The sequence below is a fragment of the Nerophis lumbriciformis genome, linkage group LG39 (genome assembly GCF_033978685.3).
Source record: "Nerophis lumbriciformis linkage group LG39, RoL_Nlum_v2.1, whole genome shotgun sequence".
Classification (NCBI taxonomy): domain Eukaryota; kingdom Metazoa; phylum Chordata; class Actinopteri; order Syngnathiformes; family Syngnathidae; genus Nerophis; species Nerophis lumbriciformis.
Genome location: NC_084586.2, coordinates 14,664,308 through 14,684,295, shown reverse-complemented (window position 1 = coordinate 14,684,295; position 19,988 = coordinate 14,664,308). Strand labels below are relative to the sequence as shown.

Genomic DNA, 19,988 nt, shown 5'->3' with positions numbered 1-19,988 from the left:
TGTGTATTGTTTTGTTGGATTGATTAATCAAAATAAATAAAAAAAATAAAAATTAAAATTAAAAAAAAATCGATTTTTTAAAAATGAGAATCGATTCTGAATGGCACGTGAGAATCGCGATTCGAATCGATTTTTTCCCACACCCCTAATATATATATATATATATATACATATATATGTGTGTGAAATGTGTATATGTGTGTATACACACACACACACACACACACACACACACATTTGCCCACCCCCCCCCAAGTATAATAATTGCCCAGGCCTGACTTAGCTGAAGGTGGAATGTGTCCCAATACTTAAGTCTATATTGAATATGGATGTTTTTAAGAATATGGTTTGCATTGGCTTGTGCACGTTTAATAAAGTTGAGAATGCGCTCCTCTTTGTTTACTTTATCCATAAGCTGCCAATTCCGTGGAAGTACAAACATGGCCTGGCACCGCACGGGATAGGAAAACCCCACATTTCTGCATTTTTGGGGCCTGTGAAGTCTGAACTGTTTTCCAAGGAAGCCGCTGATGGCGACAAGCCACGGTGCGGTGCGGTTCTATGGACTCACCCGCTGATCACGAGGCTGTCGTCAAACAGGTAGACCTTGATGTGCTGCACGCCGATAGTCTCGTTGAAGCGCTGCGGGACCAGCAGCCTCAGCAGGCCCCTCAGGTCGGGGGTGTGGTACAGAGAGACGCGCATCTGCGAGTTGAAGCGCCGCAGCAGGGGCAGCAACATGGTCCTGGAGTTCAGCTGCCCTGCAAAAACAAAGCAACGCACGGGGGGAGGGCGGGATGAGCGCCGCCTTGTGGCCGCGGTGGGGAAGAGGACGGGGTCACGGACCTCGTGAGCCTCGCGTGTAGTCCAGCAACACTGAGACTTTCAGGCCAGGGTGGTGGCTGTTTTCTTGCGAGCTCTGCAGGGCTTCCTGCATGCAGTCCACCTTCAACAACAACAACAACAACATGCAGTGGTTTTAAATAGGCTTGCACAAAATGACTGCCATATTCATTCAATATCTATAAGACAACAATGTTTAAGAATTCGATATAAAAACCCTTGGGCAATTGGGACCTTTTGAGGAAGACATCATTATTATTATTAGCCTTTATTCAACCAGGTAAAATCCCATTGATATCAAAGATCTCTTTTCCAAGGGAGACCTGGCCAAGAGGGCAGCAGCAAGGTTACATTAAAAACAGTAAACAAATACATTAAACATTACATTTACAACATTAAAACTTGCTCACATGACACATGTGCATACAGACAAGGTAGACTGCAGTCCCTTCACAGAAGCTTTAAACTCATTCAACGTAACTAGGGTTTGAAGTTTAATGTTCGATTGTAGGTTATTCCAAGCCTTCGGTGCTGAAAACCTAAATGCTTTCTTGCCCAGTTCAGTTCTTACTTTGGGGACGACAAATTGCAGAACATTCATTGAACGAATATTGTGACTTCCTTGTTTCTTTGTTAAAAGACAAGACAGATAAGATGGAGTGATACCCAGAATGGTTTTGTAGATGAAAACATACCAATGATTGAGGCGTCGAGCACATAAAGATGTCCAGTTAACCATTGAGTATAACACACAATGGTGAGTAAGGGGAGCGCAGTTGATGATGAATCTCAGTGCTCCGTGGTACACACTATCCAGCTTGTGGAGACAACCAGCAGTAGCATTCATGTACAACACATCTCCATAGTCAATAACAGGTAAAAAGGTTGTTTCCACCAATTTCTGTTTCACAGTAAAAGAAAAGCAAGACTTGTTTCTATAATAAAATCCCAGTAAAAGTTTGTTTTTTTACAACATACTGAATGTGCTCCTTAAAACTCAAGTGGTCATCAATTAAAAATCCTAAATATTTAAAAGCAGATACTAACATAATTTGTTGCCCATTTCTTGTTAAAATGTTCTCACACAGTGATGATCTTACAGTTTTTGATGTGGTAAAGAGCATACACTTTGTTTTCTCTGCATTTAAAACCAGTTGAAGATAGCAAAGTTGTTCTTGTACTCTGTCAAATGCATGTTGTAGATATTTAAAAGCCTCAGCAAGAGTGGGTGCTGTGCAGTATATGACAGTATCATCAGCATAGAAATGGAAAGTTGAGTTCGGAATATTCTGTCCAAGATTATTTATGTAAATAGTGAATAATAAGTGGCCCAACACAGAACCTTGAGGGACACCCTTTTTCACTTGCAGTACGTCCGAGGAGGAACCTTCTATCTGAACAGCCTGAGTTCTACTTGTGAGGTAATTTGCAAACCATCCAACTGCTTGCGAAAAACCAATAGCTGAAAGACGTTTGATTAAAATGACATGATCAACAGTATCAAATGCCTTTGAAAAGTCAATAAAGAGGGACAGACAGCACTGCTTCTTGTCAAGAGCTTCAGTTACATCATTTATAAACTTCATAGCAGCAGTAACAGTACTGTGATTTCTACGAAAACCTGACTGAAATGGTGACAGAATAAAATTGGTGTCTAAAAAGTCTTTTATCTGTTCACTGATAAGGGATTCAAGCACTTTAGCCAGAACAGAGAGTTTAGAGATCGGTCTGTAATTATTTAGATTACTAGGGTCACCTCCTTTTAATAGGGGGATTACAAGGGCAGATTTCCAATCCAAAGGGATTTCATTTGAAATTAGAGTAAGGTTAAAAATGTGAGTCAGTGGTTCAGCTATAATTTCAGCTGCCAACTTTAAAAAGAGCGGCTCCAACTTATCTGAGCCAGCTGGCTTTCTAGGTTGAAGTTGTTTTAGAGCCCTCGTGACCTCTGTTGTGGTAAAGGGCGTAAAGTTAAAAACCTGGGTATTTTCAACGGTTCTTTCCGGAGTTAGCGGAGCTTCAGTAGAGTTGTCAGAATTGTAGAGATTCATCATGCAAGGTGACTGAAAATAAGTTTTCTACCGCTTGTCCTTTTCGAGGTCGCGGAGGTGCTGGAGCTGTGTATGTATATATATATATATATAAATGTGTGTGTATATATATATATATATATATATATATATATATATATATATATATATATATATATATATATATATATACACACATACATACACACATACACATCCATTTTCTACCGCTTGTCCCGTACAAGATCGCGGAGGTGCTGAAGCTGTAATATATATATATATATATATATATATATATATATATATATATACATACATACATAATTTGCTGTACAGATTTACTTTAAAAAAAGAGAAGTGTTGGATACTTGTATTGTTTCCTAATTTGTTTTTGATTTTATTAAATGTTTGGGTAGAACTTTTTTAAACAAAACCAGTTTTCTTTTAAGTAACAAACACAGCTGTTTATCTATTTTATGGAGAAATATAGTTAAGTTGACTAGTTATTTATTTTTTTAAATACTAAATATTTGTATCATGTGTATATATTGTATGTGCTGATGTAGTTCTGTTGTAGTTGTAAAAAAAAAAAGAAAAAAAAAAGACTGATACCGATAAAAAGAGGACGATAACTATATAATATATATGCCAAATATCGGCACCGTTAATCGGTCAATCTCAAGTTGCATCTTCAAGCAAATTATTATTTTCCGACAGGCAAAGGCAGAGTGACAGCAGGTTGAAAATACATTTACAGATAACCTCTAAATAGAGATGGGTAAACAAACACCTGAACAATAATAGAACACCAGCGGAAAGATCAGATCAGCAACAGATGTGTCTGGCTACCATTGAATGTATTTGATATCATCATAACAACATGGCTGCAAGTTAGGTGCTTCTCTGGGACTGCTTTTGTGTTTGTGCATGCGAGTATGGAGGAAACAGCGGTAAGGGACAAGTCTGAACGCCAGACAAACGGGAAGTCTGCTACAGAGCGAAAATAAACCGCTCTCTTTGTGATCAATGTCAAAAAATGCACCTGATGTGCCGTGCGATCAAAGGATCGACGGTTTTACAATTAGCGTCATCCTGCAGTTACTAGTTAGCGATGTGCCTCTGGCGCTGCTAGTGAAAGGTGCACAAGCGGGAAGAAATTAAAAGACGACCTGGCCTGACCTAGACTGTACGGCTACCGGTATTTTTGTGGATGGTGTACCTTTTTTTATCCGACCTTCGCTAAAAGGCCCCAAGTCAACCATGACCCGTCTTTTAATGTCGCAAAGCAAGGTTAGCTAAAAGACATTTTGACATAATATGCAAATACGTCCAATAAATCTTGTAAGTGTAGGCGTGACACACGGTAAATGGCGTGACTCATAGCACGAGTTCTGCCAACAAAAAAACAACAATGGAGTAAAAGTGACCATTCGCTGTCCGACAATAAACAGCCTCGCCCCACAAATGTGAATTACATTTATATAGCGCTTTTCTCTAGTGACTCAAAGCGCTTTACACAGTGAAACCCATTATCTAAGTTGCATTTAAACCAGTGTGGGTGGCACTGATAAATAATAAATGATAAATGGGTTATACTTGTATAGCGCTTTTCTACCTTCAAGGTGCTCAAAGCGCTTTGACAGTATTTCCACATTTACCCATTCACACACACATTCACACACTGATGGCGGGAGCTGCCATGCAAGGCGCTAACTAGCAGCCATCAGGAGCAAGGGGTGAAGTGTCTTGCCCAAGGACACAACGGACGTGACTAGGATGGTAGAAGGTGGGGATTGAACCCCAGTAACCAGCAACCCTTCGATTGCTGGCACAGCCACTCTACCAACTTCGCCACAGCAGGTGGGTAAAGTATCTTGCGACTAGGATGGCGGAAGCGGGGATCGAACCTGGAACCCTCAAGTTGCTGGCACGGCTATTTGAGGGTATATTCTCCGGGACGATATTGTTCACTTCTTTAAGTTTTATTATTGGATTCGTGTGGAGGGGGGCGTGGTCGGCGCGCCTCCTGCGGGAAGGGAGTGTGTAAGGCCCGGCTTCGAAGCCCAGCCGACAGGTGATTAGATAACCAGCCCCAGCTGGGAAATCTACTCACCTGCCAGCTGGGCTGGGTGGATCTACACCTGACATCTACTGTAATGATACCAAGTACAGGAGCGTATCTAGTCGATACTACTATCGATATGTTTTAGCATCACAAAATCTTTTTTCTTATTTTTTTCATTTATATTATGTTTATAAACTCAGGAGATACATCCCTGGACTTAAATTATGACCATTGTATGATCCTGTAACCACATGGTATCGAATTGATGCCTAAATTTGTGGTATCGTCCAAAACTAACGTAAAGTATCAAACAACAGAAGAATAAGTGACTATTACATTTTAACAGAAGTGTAGATAGAACATGTTAAAAGAGAAAGTAAGCAGATAAACAGTAAATAAAAAAATAGATTAATAAATTATCTACCACTAGTCCTAGTTTTGACAAAATACTAGAATATAAATGACAATATGTTACTGCATACTTCAGCAGACTACCGTATTTTTCGGAATATAAGTCACAGTTTTTTTCATAGTTTGGTCGGGGGTGCGACTTATACTCAGGAGCGAATTATGTGTGAAATTATTAACAAATTAGCGTAAAATATCAAATAATATTATTGATCTCATTCACGTAAGAGACTAGACGTATAAGATTTCATGGGATTTAGCGATTAGGAGTGACAGATTGTTTGGTAAACGTATAGCATGTTCTATATGTTATAGTTATTTGAATGACTCTTACCATAATAAGTTACGTTAACATACCAGTTGGTTATTTATGCCTCATATAACGTACACTTATTCAGCCTGTTGTTCACTATTCTTTATTTATTTTAAATTGCCTTTCAAATGTCTATTCTTGGTGTTGGCTTTTATCAAATAAATTTCCCCAAAAAATGTGACTTATACTCCAGTGCGACTTGTATGTTTTTTTCCTTCTTTATTATGCATTTTCGGCCGGTGCGACTTATACTCCGAAAAATACAGTAATTAGGAGCCTTTGTTTGCTTACTTACTAATAAAAGACAAGTTGTCTAGTATGTTCACTATTTTTTTTTTAAGGACTAACTTGCAATAATAAACATATGTTTAATGTACCCTAAGATTTTTTGTTCAAATAAAGCCATTTTTTGTAGTATCGAAAAGTAAAGAAAAGTATTGAATAGGGATGTCCCGATCCAGGTTTTTGCACTTCCGATCCGATACCGATATTGTTTTTGCACTTCCGATCCGATACCGATACTGACCGATACTGGCCTATCCGAGCATGTATTAAAGTTTAAAGTTATTTAGCCTACTTAGTTGTCAGAATCATGTTGAAAAGGGTTTTAGTACTCTTGACAACAACTAGCCAGCTGAATTAGGGGAGTTTGAATAATACACAATGGTTGGTAACAAGAAACTGACCTGTTTATTCAAGGATAAACACAAAATAGACAAAATTATACATGACAAACAGAAATGGCATCATTGAACTAGGGCTGGGCGATATGGCCTTTTTTTAATATTGCGATATTTTAAGGCCATATTGCGATACACGATATATATCTCGATATTTTGCCTTAGCCTTGAATGAACACTTGATGCATATAATCACAGCAGTATGATGATTCTATGTGTCTACATTAAAACATTCTTCTTCATACTGCATTAATATATGCTACTTTTAAACTTTCATGCAGAGAAGGAAATCACAACTAAAAAAAAATCACTATTTTTTTCATACGGTGTTGATCTGGAAATGTTTGCCTCGGCATTTTGATGGTGTGGACGTGTGGCACCGAACGGAGATAAGCGTCTCGACAGACGTTACAATATTTGAACAATGATGACGAAAACTGTTTTCTCTGGCGCGTCCGTGTGTCGAAAATTGTTATGCGCTTTATTTTTTTTATTTGATTTTGTGCGTGGCATGGATTTGCAGTGCGCAATTGCACGGGTGCGCACCCTCGAGGGAAGTTTGCTCGCCCGGCTGCGCTAGCATCACAGCTAACGTTAGCATGCTGCTACCTCTCTGCTGGGAGAGTGCGTATACGTATGTGACGTATGACGTGACAGTATGTGACGTGTGTAAGAAGGTGCGCTTGCTGTCTGTGAGAGGGAGACACAGGAGAGAGTGAGAAGAGCCTGTCGTGTAATGCCAGCAGCTAAAAGCAACTGCGTGAGAATCCACAGACCTGTGGATGTGTTGAAGGAGTGCTGGAAAATGCGGAACGGAAATTAGGGAGCAGCAGAAAAGTGGAATGTATTATTTAAATCGGTGCGTTGGAAAACACGGACCGGAGTTTTTTTAAAAACTGGATCTGAATCGGCATTTTCCCATGCCTTGCCGATACGCTTTTTTTTTTGCAAATATCGGCGGCCGATCCAATCCAAATATCGGATCGGGACATCCCTAGTATTGAAATACATTTTGGTACCAAAATATTGGTATCGGGACAACCCTAATTGCAACTAAGTACCGCAGCTGAGGAACAGATATTTTTGAGGGGAGAAACACTGAGTTAGGAAACTATATATACACACACCCTAACCCTAACCAAGTATTGAGTATTGTACATGCTCATATTTTTCATTTCCATACTTTTCAGTTGGCCAACATTTCTAAAAATCCCTTTTTTGTATTAGCCTTAAGTAATATTCTAATTTTGTGACACACGGAATTTTGGATTTTCATTTGTTGCCACTTCAAATCATCAAAATTAAATGAAATAAACATTTGAATGCATCAGTCTGTGTGCAATGAATAAATATAATGTACAAGTTACACCTTTTGAATGCAATTACTGAAATAAATCAAGTTTTTCCAAATATTCTAATTTACTGGCTTTTACCTGTATATATATTTTTTTTTTACTATGTTGAGGTTCAGGGTTGTTGTTTGTGTTCCCCGGGGAGGTCACACACCTGCTTTTTGAACACTTCTTCCTGCATCTAATCGCGAGCGGACTCGGGGAAAACAACAACGCTGAAGACATCTTGGCTATGTGTCGCGTGGAGCGCCTGTGACTCATACTTGAAGATTTTGGCAGCGGCAGGAGCTCATTCGCAGGCTTCTAAACGTGTGACTCAGCTTCTCTGCAGCTCATACAGTTAAGATTTGTGTTTTTTATAATAAAAACATCAGGAGGAGGGGGGGGAAAAAAAGAGCTGAATGTGAGTCCAGACTGTGGTTTTTCACGCTGTGTATGTTGGGGCTTGCAGGCGCGTAGTCACAGGCCAACGCCGCCGTCCTTAAAGACGTAAAACCTCAACACTTCGCAGTCGTTCCTTTACGTTGGCATGGGGGAAACGTTGCTTTCAGGGAGGACTGTGACTCACTTTTTCTCCGACCAGCTCTTTGGCCCGGAGGGTGATGTTGCTCTCACCTGCCCAAAAGACAAAAACACACGCGTCTCTCACCAGGTCTTGTTCCAGCTGACCCGTTCCCAGATACAACGAGGCCAAGACCACTCGTCTCTTTGCAGTCCTGACACGTGCCTGATGGGAAAGAGGGAGAGAAACAATCATTTTTTTTAGTATGAAGGGGGATGTGTGAGCGTGATTCCCACAAATGACGGCAGCTGCGTTTCCAGGCTGTCACATGCTCTTGGCCTTTGAAAGGTCCGACTGTATTTTTTTTTTTTTTTTTTAATGGCTCGTACAGTAAGGAGGAAGTGGTCATTTGTAAAGCGCGGTAATTAGCTTGCTGGGAAAGCAACGCCTCAAATAGGCATATTTTCTACCTGGGGGGGGTTAGAAACTCAGGTGTGGACTAGAGGGTGTAACTGACCTTCAAAGTCTGGTAGAACTGGTCGGGCGAGGTGAGGACATGGATGCGGGCACCGTTGACTCGGAAGGCGGGCACATGCTCCGCCATCCATCGGAAGTGGCTGTTGAGGCTGGGCGCCCCCCGAGCTCCGGCCGGGCTGGAGACGCGCTCCTGTGCCGGTTGGGCTTTGGCTAGAAGAGGCGCCAAAAGCAGCACCGAGGATCTGCGGGACGGGAAACCGGAATTGTGTTATTGCGAAACCCGAGGGCCTTGCCACAGCTTGTTAACATCTTGTAAACAAGGATGACTGGAGAAAATTTGTAGTTTTCATTACCTGATAACATATCAATGACAGTTTAGCTGCATTGTAATTACAGCCATGGTAAAAAAAACAAAAACAGTACAAAGACAACAACCTTTTGTTTTCTCCTACTTCCTACAGGTGCTGGTTTGGCACCAGATCACACACTTGAGTACATTGGCTTCTGCCACAGGGAAACTGACAAAACATGTTCTTGGCGGCATCGGCATTCCAAAAAGTTAGAAATAAACTCGGTCTGCGACAGGCTCACCAAAGGGTCAAAAAATATGCGCATAAACGCCCAGTGTTTTTAATAACTACTGAATTCAGACACAATTTGATTTACAAGCTTAGTTGGTTCTTGAACATGGTTCGTAAATCGAAATGTTCGTACAGTGAAGCAAATGCCATCCATCCATCCATCTTCTTCCGCTTATCCGAGGTCGGGTCGCGGGGGCAGCAGCTTAAGCAGGGAAGCCCAGACTTCCCTCTCCCCAGCCACTTCGTCCAGCTCCTCCCGGGGGATCCCGAGGCGTTCCCAGGCCAGCCGGGAGAGATAGTCTTCCCAGCGTGTCCTGGGTCTTCCCCGTGGCCTCCTACCGGTCGGACGTGCCCGAAACACCTTCCTAGGGAGGCGTTCGGGTGGCATCCTGACCAGATGCCCGAACCACCTCATCTGGCTCCTCTCGATGTGGAGGAGCAGCGGCTTTACTTTGAGCTCCCCCCGAGTGACAGAGCTTCTCACCCTATCTCTAAGGGAGAGCCCCGCCACTCGGCGGAGGAAACTCATTTCGGCCGCTTGTACCCGTGATCTTGTCCTTTCGGTCATGACCCAAAGCTCATGACCATAGGTGAGGATAGGAACGTAGATCGACCGGTAAATCGAGAGCTTTGCCTTCCGGCTCAGCTCCTTCTTCACCACAACGGATCGATACAGCGTCCGCATTACTGAAGACGCCGCACCGATCCGCCTGTCGATCTCACGATCCACTCTTCCCTCACTCGTGAACAAGACTCCGAGGTACTTGAACTCCTCCACTTGGGGCAAGATCTCCTCCCCAACCCGGAGATGGCACTCCACCCTTTTCCGGGAGAGAACCATGGAGCAAATGTTGCCATAAAAAACAATGTCAACATGAATAATGGGTTTACGCCTCGACAAAAGTGCATATTTTACTGAAGAATTGTACACTTTGGAACTAGTGTTGTCCCAATACCAATATTTTGGTAGCAGTATCGGTACTAGGGTTGTGAACGATAAACCGATGCGACAGAGTATTCGATTCAACAAGTGAGCGATTGGGCTGCATCGGTAGCAGACTCCTCAATCAATGCGAATAATTCATGAATTCCTAGCTGAATCGGTTATAGAGTCATGGATCGGTTATCGCGAGACTTTGCATGGGTTGGCTAAATTACAATATGCGCCAGCGTCTCTAAAACAACGCGAGAGCTGAAGCTACTCGCCAAACGCGGTAGCCGCCTAGCTGGTATTAATACGAGTGATAAACAAGGGATAACACGGAAAATGAAGGAGGAGGAGAACGAAAGCGTCAGTCTCACCGAAGGTGATAATGGACCGAGAAAGATTTTCAACGCATCGGGGAGACAGAAATCCAAAGTGTGGAAAGTTTTGGGGTTTTATAAGAAGGAAGGGAAGCTCGACAGAAGCCATGCTATTTGTAAATTGTGTCGAGCATCGTTGACGTACACTGGCAGCAGGTTGAAATATTGAATCTTTGTTACCTACCTCTAGTGTTCAAAACTATGCTCAGGCTGAAATATTGCACTTTGTTGTTACTATTCTGTGCTACTTTTACCTCTGGAGTTCCCATCCTACAATTCAGCCAGACTTTTTTTGGTCCATGTGTAAAAATAAATACATTGACATGTGATTTTGTTGTTCTGTTTTTTTTGCCAGTGCCATAAAGCCATAATGCTTGGGGATTTGGAGTCTTGAATATTAACCGTCAAATCGAATCGTATTGCTCGGAATCGAATCCAATCGAATCGGTCTGTAATAAAAGGATATCGTTTTTGAATTGAATCGTAACCTGTGTATCTAGATGCATATCGAATCGTTTATCAGAGAGAGATGTGCAACCCTAATCGGTACCAAAATGTATTTCGATACTTTGATAAATAAAGGGGACCACAAAAAATGGCATTATTGGCTTCATTTTAACAAAAAAACCTCAGGGTACATGAAACATATGTTTCTTATTGCAAGTTTGTCTTTAAATAAAATAGTGAATATACAAGACAAATTGTCTTTTATTAGTAAGAAGCAAACAAAGGCTACTATTTAGTCTGCTGAAGTATGCAGTAACATATTGTGTCATTTATATTCTATGGTTTTGTCAACATCACTTGTTCATTTACTGTTAATTCTGCTTACTTTCTCTTTCAACATGTTTTATCTACACTTCTGTTAAAATGTAATGATCACTTATTCTTCTGTTGTTTGGATGCTTTACATTGGTTTTGGGTGATACCACAAATTTGGGTATCAATCCGATACCAAGTCGTTACAGGATAATACAATGGTCATATTCAAAGTCCTCATGTGTCCAGGGACGTATTTCCTGAGTTTATAAACTATAAAACGATAGAAGATGTTGTGATGCCAAAAAAATATCGATGTAATCATAGTAGTATCGACTAGATATGCTCCTGTACTTGGTATCATTACAGTGGATGTTAGATGTCAAACCCATGGCGTTTGTTTACATTGGGACGCCGGTGAGCTACAGTGTGTAGTAGGGATGTACCGATCCGATATTTGGATCGGATCAGCTGCCGATATTTGCCAAAAATTGCGTATCGGCAAGGCATGGGAAAATGCCGATCCAGATCCAGTTTAAAAAAAAACTCCGGTCTGTGTTTTCCAAAGCACTTATTTAAATAATACATTCCACTTTTCTGCTGCTCCGTAATTTCCATTCCGCATTTTCCAGCACACCTTCAACACATCCACACGTCTGTGGAATCTCACGCAGTTGCTTTTAGCTGCTGGCATTACACGACAGGCTCTTCTCACTCTTTCCTGTGTCTCCCTCTCACAGACAGCAAGCGCACCTTCTTACACACGTCAAATACTGTCACGTCATACGTCACATACGTATACGCCCTCCCCGAGCAGAGAGGTAGCAGCATGGCTAACGTTAGCTGTGATGCTAGCGCAGCCGCTAAGGTGCGCGCCTGCTCAAACGTCCTCTGCGCACGGCAAATCTATGCCACGCACAAAATCAAATAATAAAATAAGCGCATAATAATTTGACACACGGACACGACAGAGAAAACCGTTTTCGTCATCATTGTTCAAATATTGTAATGTCTGTCGAGATGCTTATCTCCATTCGGTGCCACACGCCCACACCACCAAAATGCCGAGGCAAAAATTTCTACATCAACAACGTCTGAAAAAATTAGTGATCTATTTAGTTGTGATTTCCTTCTCTGCATGAAAGTTTAAAAGTAGCATATATTAATGCAGTATGAAGAAGAATGTTTTAATGTAGACATGCAAGCCTTGAAGAAAAATTTTGAAAATCAAGACTACATTTCCTGCAAATGGGTGCATTTCTACCCTATATTTTAACTTTAGATTTATTCTCATATCAAACTCTTTTGGCTGTCTTTTTGACACTTACATCCGGCGCCCCCCTCCACACCCTGGATTATAAATAATGTAAATAATTCAACGTGATTATCTTGTGTGATGACTGTATTATGATGATAGTATATATCTGGTAGTATATATCTGTATCATGAATCAATTTAAGTGGACCCCGACTTAAGCAAGTTGAAAAACTTATTGGGGTGTTACCATTTAGTGGTCAATTGTACGGAATATGTACTTCACTGTGCAACTTACTAATAAAAGTCTATATATATATATATATTGTGTATCGCAATATGGCCTTAAAATATCGCAATATTAAAAAAAGGCCATATCGCCCAGCCCTAGTTTCAATGATGCCATTTCTGTTTGTCATGTATAATTTTGTCTATTTTGTGTTTATCCTTGAATAAACAGGTCAGTTTCTTGTTACCAACCATTGTGTATTATTCAAACTCCCCTAATTCAGCTGGCTAGTTGTTATCAAGAGTACTAAAACCCTTTTCAACATGATTCTGACAACAAAGTAGGCTAAATAACTTTAAACTTTAATACATGCTCGGATAGGCCAGTATCGGTATCGGTCAGTATCGGTATCGGATCGGAAATGCAAAAACAACATCGGTATCGGATCGGAAGTGCAAAAACCTGGATCGGGACATTCCTAATTTGTACCATGAATTGATTAACGTGGACCCCGAGTAAAACAAGTTAAAAAACTTATTCGGGTGTTACCATTTAGTGGTCAATTGTACGGAACATGTACTTCACTGTGCAACCTACTAATAAAAGTCTCAATCAATCAAAAAAAACCCACAATACAAAGTGCTATACAGTACTGTATATTAAACTAACATAACAAGGAGGTGATGGATCAACTTTCTCTTTATTAAGCCAAAACAGCAACAACAACAAGCTAAATACAAACTGTGTTTCATGCCCTGCTCTGCCAACACACGCAAACACACAAAAGTCCCTGTGGTACCTTCACAAACGATCAGAAATCCCAACAATCCTTAACTTTAACAACCACATTGCTCCAATAATGAACATTTAAAAAAGTAAAAACCCACTTACATTAACGTCGGCAAATGAGCGGCTGCTGACAAGAGGAGAGAAAGGAGCAGACAGAAGGTTTGGAAACCAAGGTTCCGCTGTATTCCTCTTTCCCAATGACAAATTACCACAAAATAGCACAATGACCGCACTGCACGAAAAGGTGGCCGTCGATACAAATAAGACCTAAGTACAGCGGTACCTTAATGTACTCTAAGAATGCCCCAACTGTTTTGTAAGGGTGATGTTCTAAATAACATTCACTATGGACTGGACTCACGGAGGGGCTGGAGAGGAGGGTCCCTTCCAAGGTTTCTCATTACGCCCAATGGGTTGAGGTTTTTATTGCCCTGATGTGGGATGTCGTTGTGGTTTGTACAGCCCTTTGAGACACTTGTGATTAAGGGCTGTATAAATATACTTTGATTTGTGTAACGACTCTTTTACAACAACGATTCGATTCATAATTTAAGTGTGTTCGGTAACTTTTAGCTAGAGGAAACCTTTTCTGCTCTCATTTTCAATATTCAAGAACTTTTCAATAAAAGTACAGTAACAAACATTTTAACAGTACATGTACTTGCTACTTTTGCAGTTGCTTTTCAACATGAAAACAATACAATAATAATATGAAAAATAAAATGCAACCAACACCTCTTTAGGTTTAGTGAACACTAGTTTTACTGGAGAAATTAAGTGCAACCAAATATTTTCAGGTTAAAAGAGCGCCGGACAATCCCAAATCATTTTTTTTATTTTTTAAGATGGAAACTGTAGCTGCCATTATGTTGTGCAGTGATGTTTTCAAATTACCGTAAGTCTTGAACCATACAAAGTAGAGATGTCTGATATTATCGGCTGATAAATGCTCTAAAATGTAATATCGGAAATTATCGGTATCGGTTTCATTAAGTAAAAATTATGACTTTTTAAAACGCCGCTGTGTACACGGACGTAGGGAGAAGTACAGAGCGCCAATAAACCTTAAAGCAGGGGTGCTCACTACGTCGATCGCGATCTACCGGTCGATCTCTGAGGGTGTGTCAGTCGATCACCAGCCAGGCATTAAAAAAATAGTCCTAAAAATGAGCGATCATAAATCTTCATTGTGACGTCACTTTCGTCACTTGATTGACATTCACGGCACCGGAGGGTTTTCGGAGATGACGCTGGCTGCTGCCAGCTCATTAAAATTACCGACTGGAAGGCGAGAAACACTTTATTTCAACAGACTCTGGCGCCGTACCTGTCGTCAAAACTCCAAAGACCGACTGCACAGTTGCACAATAAAAGCTCTGCTTCATCCTGCCTGCGCTACCAAAATAAGAGTCTCAGAAAGCTGGCGTGCACAAGCTAGCAAGCTACGGAGTTTGCCGACAATGTATTTCTTGTAAAGTGTATACAAAGGAGTACTTATATTCTTGTCTTCATGAAAGAAAGGAATCTATATGTGTTAAACATGCTTGTATTATCTTTAACCACCTTTAAGTTGTTAACAATATTAACTATATGTGTTAAACATGCTTGTATTATCTTTAACCACCTTTAAGTTGTTAACAATATTAACTATGTGTTAAACATGCTTGTTTTATCTTTAACCACCTTTAACTTGTTAACAATATTAACTATATGTGTTAAACATGCTTGTATTATCATTAAACACCTTTAACTTGTTAACAATATTAACTATATGTATTAAACATACTTGTATTATCTTTAAACACCTTTAATGTATTAACAATATTAACTATATGTGTTAAACATGCTTGCATTATCATTAAACACCTTTAACTTGTTAACAAAAACATATATTTCATAAATAAGTAAATATAAATTATATATATGAATGAGGTAGATCCCCACGACTTGATCAATTGAAAAGTAGCTCGCCTGCAGAAAAAGTGTGAGCACCCCTGCCTTAAAGGCACTGCCTTTGCGTGCCGGCCCAATCACATAATAGCTACGGCTTTTCACACACACAAGTGAATGCGAAGCATACTTGGTCAACAGCCATACAGGTCACACTGAGGGTGGCCGTATAAACAACTAACACTGTTACAAATATGCCCCACACTGTGAACCCACACCAAACAAGAATGACAAACACATTTCGGGAGAACATCTGCACCGTAACACAACATAAGCACAACAAAACAAATACCCAGAATCCCATGTAGCCCTAACTCTTCCGGGCTACATTATACACCCCCGCTACCAAGGGTTCCTGGTTCGACCCCCACCTTCTACCAACCTCGTCGTGTCCTTGAGCAAGACACTTCACCCTTGCTCCTGATGGGTGGTGGTTAGGCAGGCATCTCCCGCCTTCAGTGTGTGAATGTGTGTGTGAATGTGGAAATAGTGTCAAAGTGCTTTGAGTACCTTGAAGGTAAAAAAGCGCTATAAGAGTATAACCCATTTACCTTTTATCACACTGACCCCTTGCAGCACAAACTCTTCCGGGATGCTACAATATACACCCCCCACAAATATAAATATATATTATATAGTTTAATCTTCAACGTGTCATAATATAGTACAATGTTGGTGTTAACACACTTTTTGTGTCTTTTTATGCACTGAAATTAGAAATTTCCGGAAGTCCGCGGGTCCCTGGGATCCAGATTTATTTTTTTATTTTTTTTACTGACCCTGCCTTCTCTTGGTCAAAACTCCGGTTTGCTTGTTTTTTTTTTTTTAAATCGAGTATCGCTTTCCGCTGGTGTTTTGTTTTGTTTATATTTGCCGGTGTTGTGACAAAAAGTGATTGCCTGCCAAAAATCGACTTCCTTCGCGAAACCTGCATTGCTTGGCTTAGTCTGTCTAGAGCGGATTACTAGGTGTAAGACAAACACTTTATCTTCATGGTTATTGTAACGCTACGTGTTTGACATTATTTAAGCCTTTATCGTGTCCGGAAAATGACAGTTTGCCTTTTCTGTGGTATTATTGAGATTTAAAGGACTGTTGCTAGTCTGATGTTGATGTGATAAAACCTCTTTCTTGTTTGGAAGATACATACAATTGTAACTGTTATTTCTCCCTGCACATAATACATATTTATAAAGTGTTTGGATGTATTCATTTATTTAAATATTTACACATGCATGTTGTACTAGAATACCCTTATGAGCATTACATATATCAAAATCAAGTGCCTACTGTACTGTTTACTTGATGAAATACACTTCAAATAAATTTTTGGCAGCATCAAAGTGGTCGTTTGGGTAGATATTTGCTCTAAAAAGAGTATTCCAACAAGCACGCTAATTTTAGCATGCTAGCAAGCTAACTGGGGAAGTTGAGGGAAATAGGTACATTTAGCAAATAAAGTTAGCACTTTAATGTTAGCATGCTTACGTTTGCATGCTAACATTTTACAAGTTGCAAAACTAGGGCAAAAAGTTAGCATGCTAATTTTAACATGCTAGCAAGCTAACGTCAGCATGCTATCAGCTAGCATGTGTCACATACCAAGTTATATGACTCTGGGTGAAACGGCTGCAAAACTAGCTAAAAAAGTTGGCATGCTAATGTTAACATGCTAGCAAGCTAACGTGAGCATGATAATAGTTAGCTTGTGTCACATACCAAGTTATATGACTGTAAGGTGTATGCTGGGGAAGTTGAGAAAAATGTGTACATTTATCAATGAAAGTTAATGTTAGCATGCTTATGTTTGCATGCTAACAGTTTACAAGTGTCCCATACCAAGTTACATGACTCTGGGGTAAACGGTTGCAAAACTAGCGCAAAAAGTTAGCATGCTAATTTTAGCATGCTATCAAGCTAACTGGGGAACTTGAGGAAAATAACCCCAAAAGGGAATAAGCGGTAGAAAATGGATGGATGGAAGTACATTTAGCAAAAAAGTTAGCACTTTAATGTTAGCATGCTTACGTTTGCATGCTAACATTTTTACAAGTGTCACATACCAAATTAAATGACTCTGGGGTGAACGGTTGCAAAACTAGCGCAAAAAGTTAGCACACTAGCAAGCTAACTGGGGAATTTGAGGAAAAGAAGTACATTTAGCAAAGAAAGTTATCACTTTACTGTTAGCATGCTTATGTTTCTGCTAAACTAGCGCAAAAAGTTAGCATGATAATTTTAACATGCTAACATGCTATTCTTTGCATGCTAGCAAGCTAACGTTAGCATGCTATCAGTTAGCATGTGTCACATACCAAGCTTTATGACCCTGGGTGAAACGGTTGCAAAACGAGCGCAAAAAGTTAGCATGCTAATTTTAGCATGCAAGCAAGCTAACTGGGGAACTTGAGGAAAATAGGTACATTTAGCAAATAAAGTTAACACTTTAATGTTAGCATGCTTATGTTTGCATGCTAACATTTTACAAGTGTCACATAGCAAGTTACATGACTCTGGGGTAAACGGTTATAAAACTAGCACAAAAAGTTAACATGTCAATTTTAGCATGCTAGCAAGCTGACTTTAGCATGCTATCAGTTAGCATGTGTCACATACCAAGTTATATGACTGTAAGGTGCATGGCTGGGGAAGTTGAGAAAAATGTGTACATTTATCAAAGAAAGTTAGCACTTTACTGTTAGCATGCTTATGTTTGCATGCTAACAGTTTACAAGTGTCACATACCAAGTTACATGACTCTGGGGTAAACGGTTGCAAAACTAGCGCAAAAAGTTAGCATGCTAATTTTAGCATGCTATCAAGCCAACTGGGGAACTCGAGGAAAATAAGTACATTTAGCAAATAAAGTTAGCACTTTAATGTTAGCACGCTTACGTTTGCATGCTAACATTTTTACAAGTGTCACATACCAAATTACATGACTCTGGGGTAAACGGTTGCAAAACTAACGCAAAGAGTTAGCATGCTAATTTTAACATGCTAACGTTAGCATGTGTCAAATACCAAGTTGTATGACTGTAAGGTGTATGGCGGTCCAATTAGATTTAAAAAAAGTGTCTGCTGTCAGACTGGGCGGGACTAACAGTGAAACAACCAATCCCGTTTTAGAATTTAACCGATCAACCCAGAGCATGAAAACCGATGATTGCCGAGGACAGGCGGAACTGCACGAGCCCGAAAACCGATGATTGCCGAGGACAGGCGGAACTGCACGAGCCCCATCGTAAACATGTCTAATGTAAGGTCAAATGTAGATGAACAACTGCAATACGTTAGAATACATCACGTGACGTGTGGCAACTCGCTTCATTTCCGGGAACGCAATTCTCTAACTTTACCCTTTAAATGTTGTTTTTAAAGAGGATGTTTAAATGTTAAAGCCCCCGACAAGCGTTACGTCCCAATGAGCTTGGCGGCTAAACGCCTCGTTTAAAGTTTAAAGTTTAAAGAGGCGCCAAACGTGCTAGCAGAATAATGGCGGCTACTCCTTCACTCCCTCTACCACATGCAGACTTTACAGGCTACAACCTTGGCTTCCGTCGTCAATTCAGTGTCTTCTTACCCGCCTCCTTTATCCCTCGCACGGAAGAACCGGTCGGCTATTCGCGTGAAAACCCCGGCCACTGCCGGTGAATACACGGAGTACGCCAGCCTCCTCCACGACATGGAGGCCGCCATTGTTGCAGCTGCGTCCTTTTGAACAAACTTTATTGACACGAGGAGGAGAACACACACACACACACACACACCCACACACTCACAGACACACACTCTCACAGACACACACACGTACACACACTATCACAGACACACACACACACACTCTCACAGACACACACACACACAAGGTTGGAGTGGAAACTCATTCTGCAGTCTTCTAGTGAGTACAACTTCACAATATTTGAGTAATATTTGAACAATATTTGAGTAATATTTGAACACTATTTGAGAGACATTTGAACAATATTTGAGTAATATTTGAACAATATTTGAGAATTTTTTTAACAATATTTGAGTAATGTTTGAACAATATTTGAGAGACATTTGAACAATATTTGAGTAATATTTGAACAATATTTGAGAAATATTTGAACAATATTTGAGTAATATTTGAACAATATTTGAGTAATGTTTGAACAATATTTGAGAGACATTTGAACAATATTTGAGTAATATTTGAACAATATTTGAGTAATATTTGAACGATATTTGAGTAATATTTGAACAATATTTAAGTAATATTTGAACAATATTTGAGGGACATTTGAACAATATTTGAGTAATATTTGAACAATATTTGAGTAATATTTGAACGATATTTGAGTAATATTTGAACAATATTTGAGTAATATTTAAACAATATTTGAGGGACATTTGAACAATATTTGAGTAATATTTGAACAATATTTGAGAAATATTTGAACAATATT

General features: G+C 40.0%; 1 protein-coding gene across 3 annotated transcripts in view; it reads right to left on the bottom strand.

Annotated features, from left to right (window-relative positions):
* pgs1 (phosphatidylglycerophosphate synthase 1) overlaps window positions 1-19,328 on the bottom strand; it is a 43,697-nt gene extending 24,369 nt beyond the window's left edge. For all 3 annotated transcript variants that reach the window (XM_061931763.2, XM_072912706.1, XM_072912707.1), the window contains exons 1-5: window positions 19,121-19,328; window positions 8,711-8,912; window positions 8,341-8,418; window positions 847-946; window positions 572-761 (exon numbers count right to left, since the gene is read on the bottom strand). In XM_061931763.2, coding sequence (XP_061787747.1) covers window positions 572-761; window positions 847-946; window positions 8,341-8,418; window positions 8,711-8,912; window positions 19,121-19,236 — 686 coding nt within the window. In that variant the 5' untranslated portion in view covers window positions 19,237-19,328. The remainder of the gene's footprint in view (window positions 1-571; window positions 762-846; window positions 947-8,340; window positions 8,419-8,710; window positions 8,913-19,120) is intronic.
* Between the last annotated feature and the right edge of the window lie 660 nt (window positions 19,329-19,988).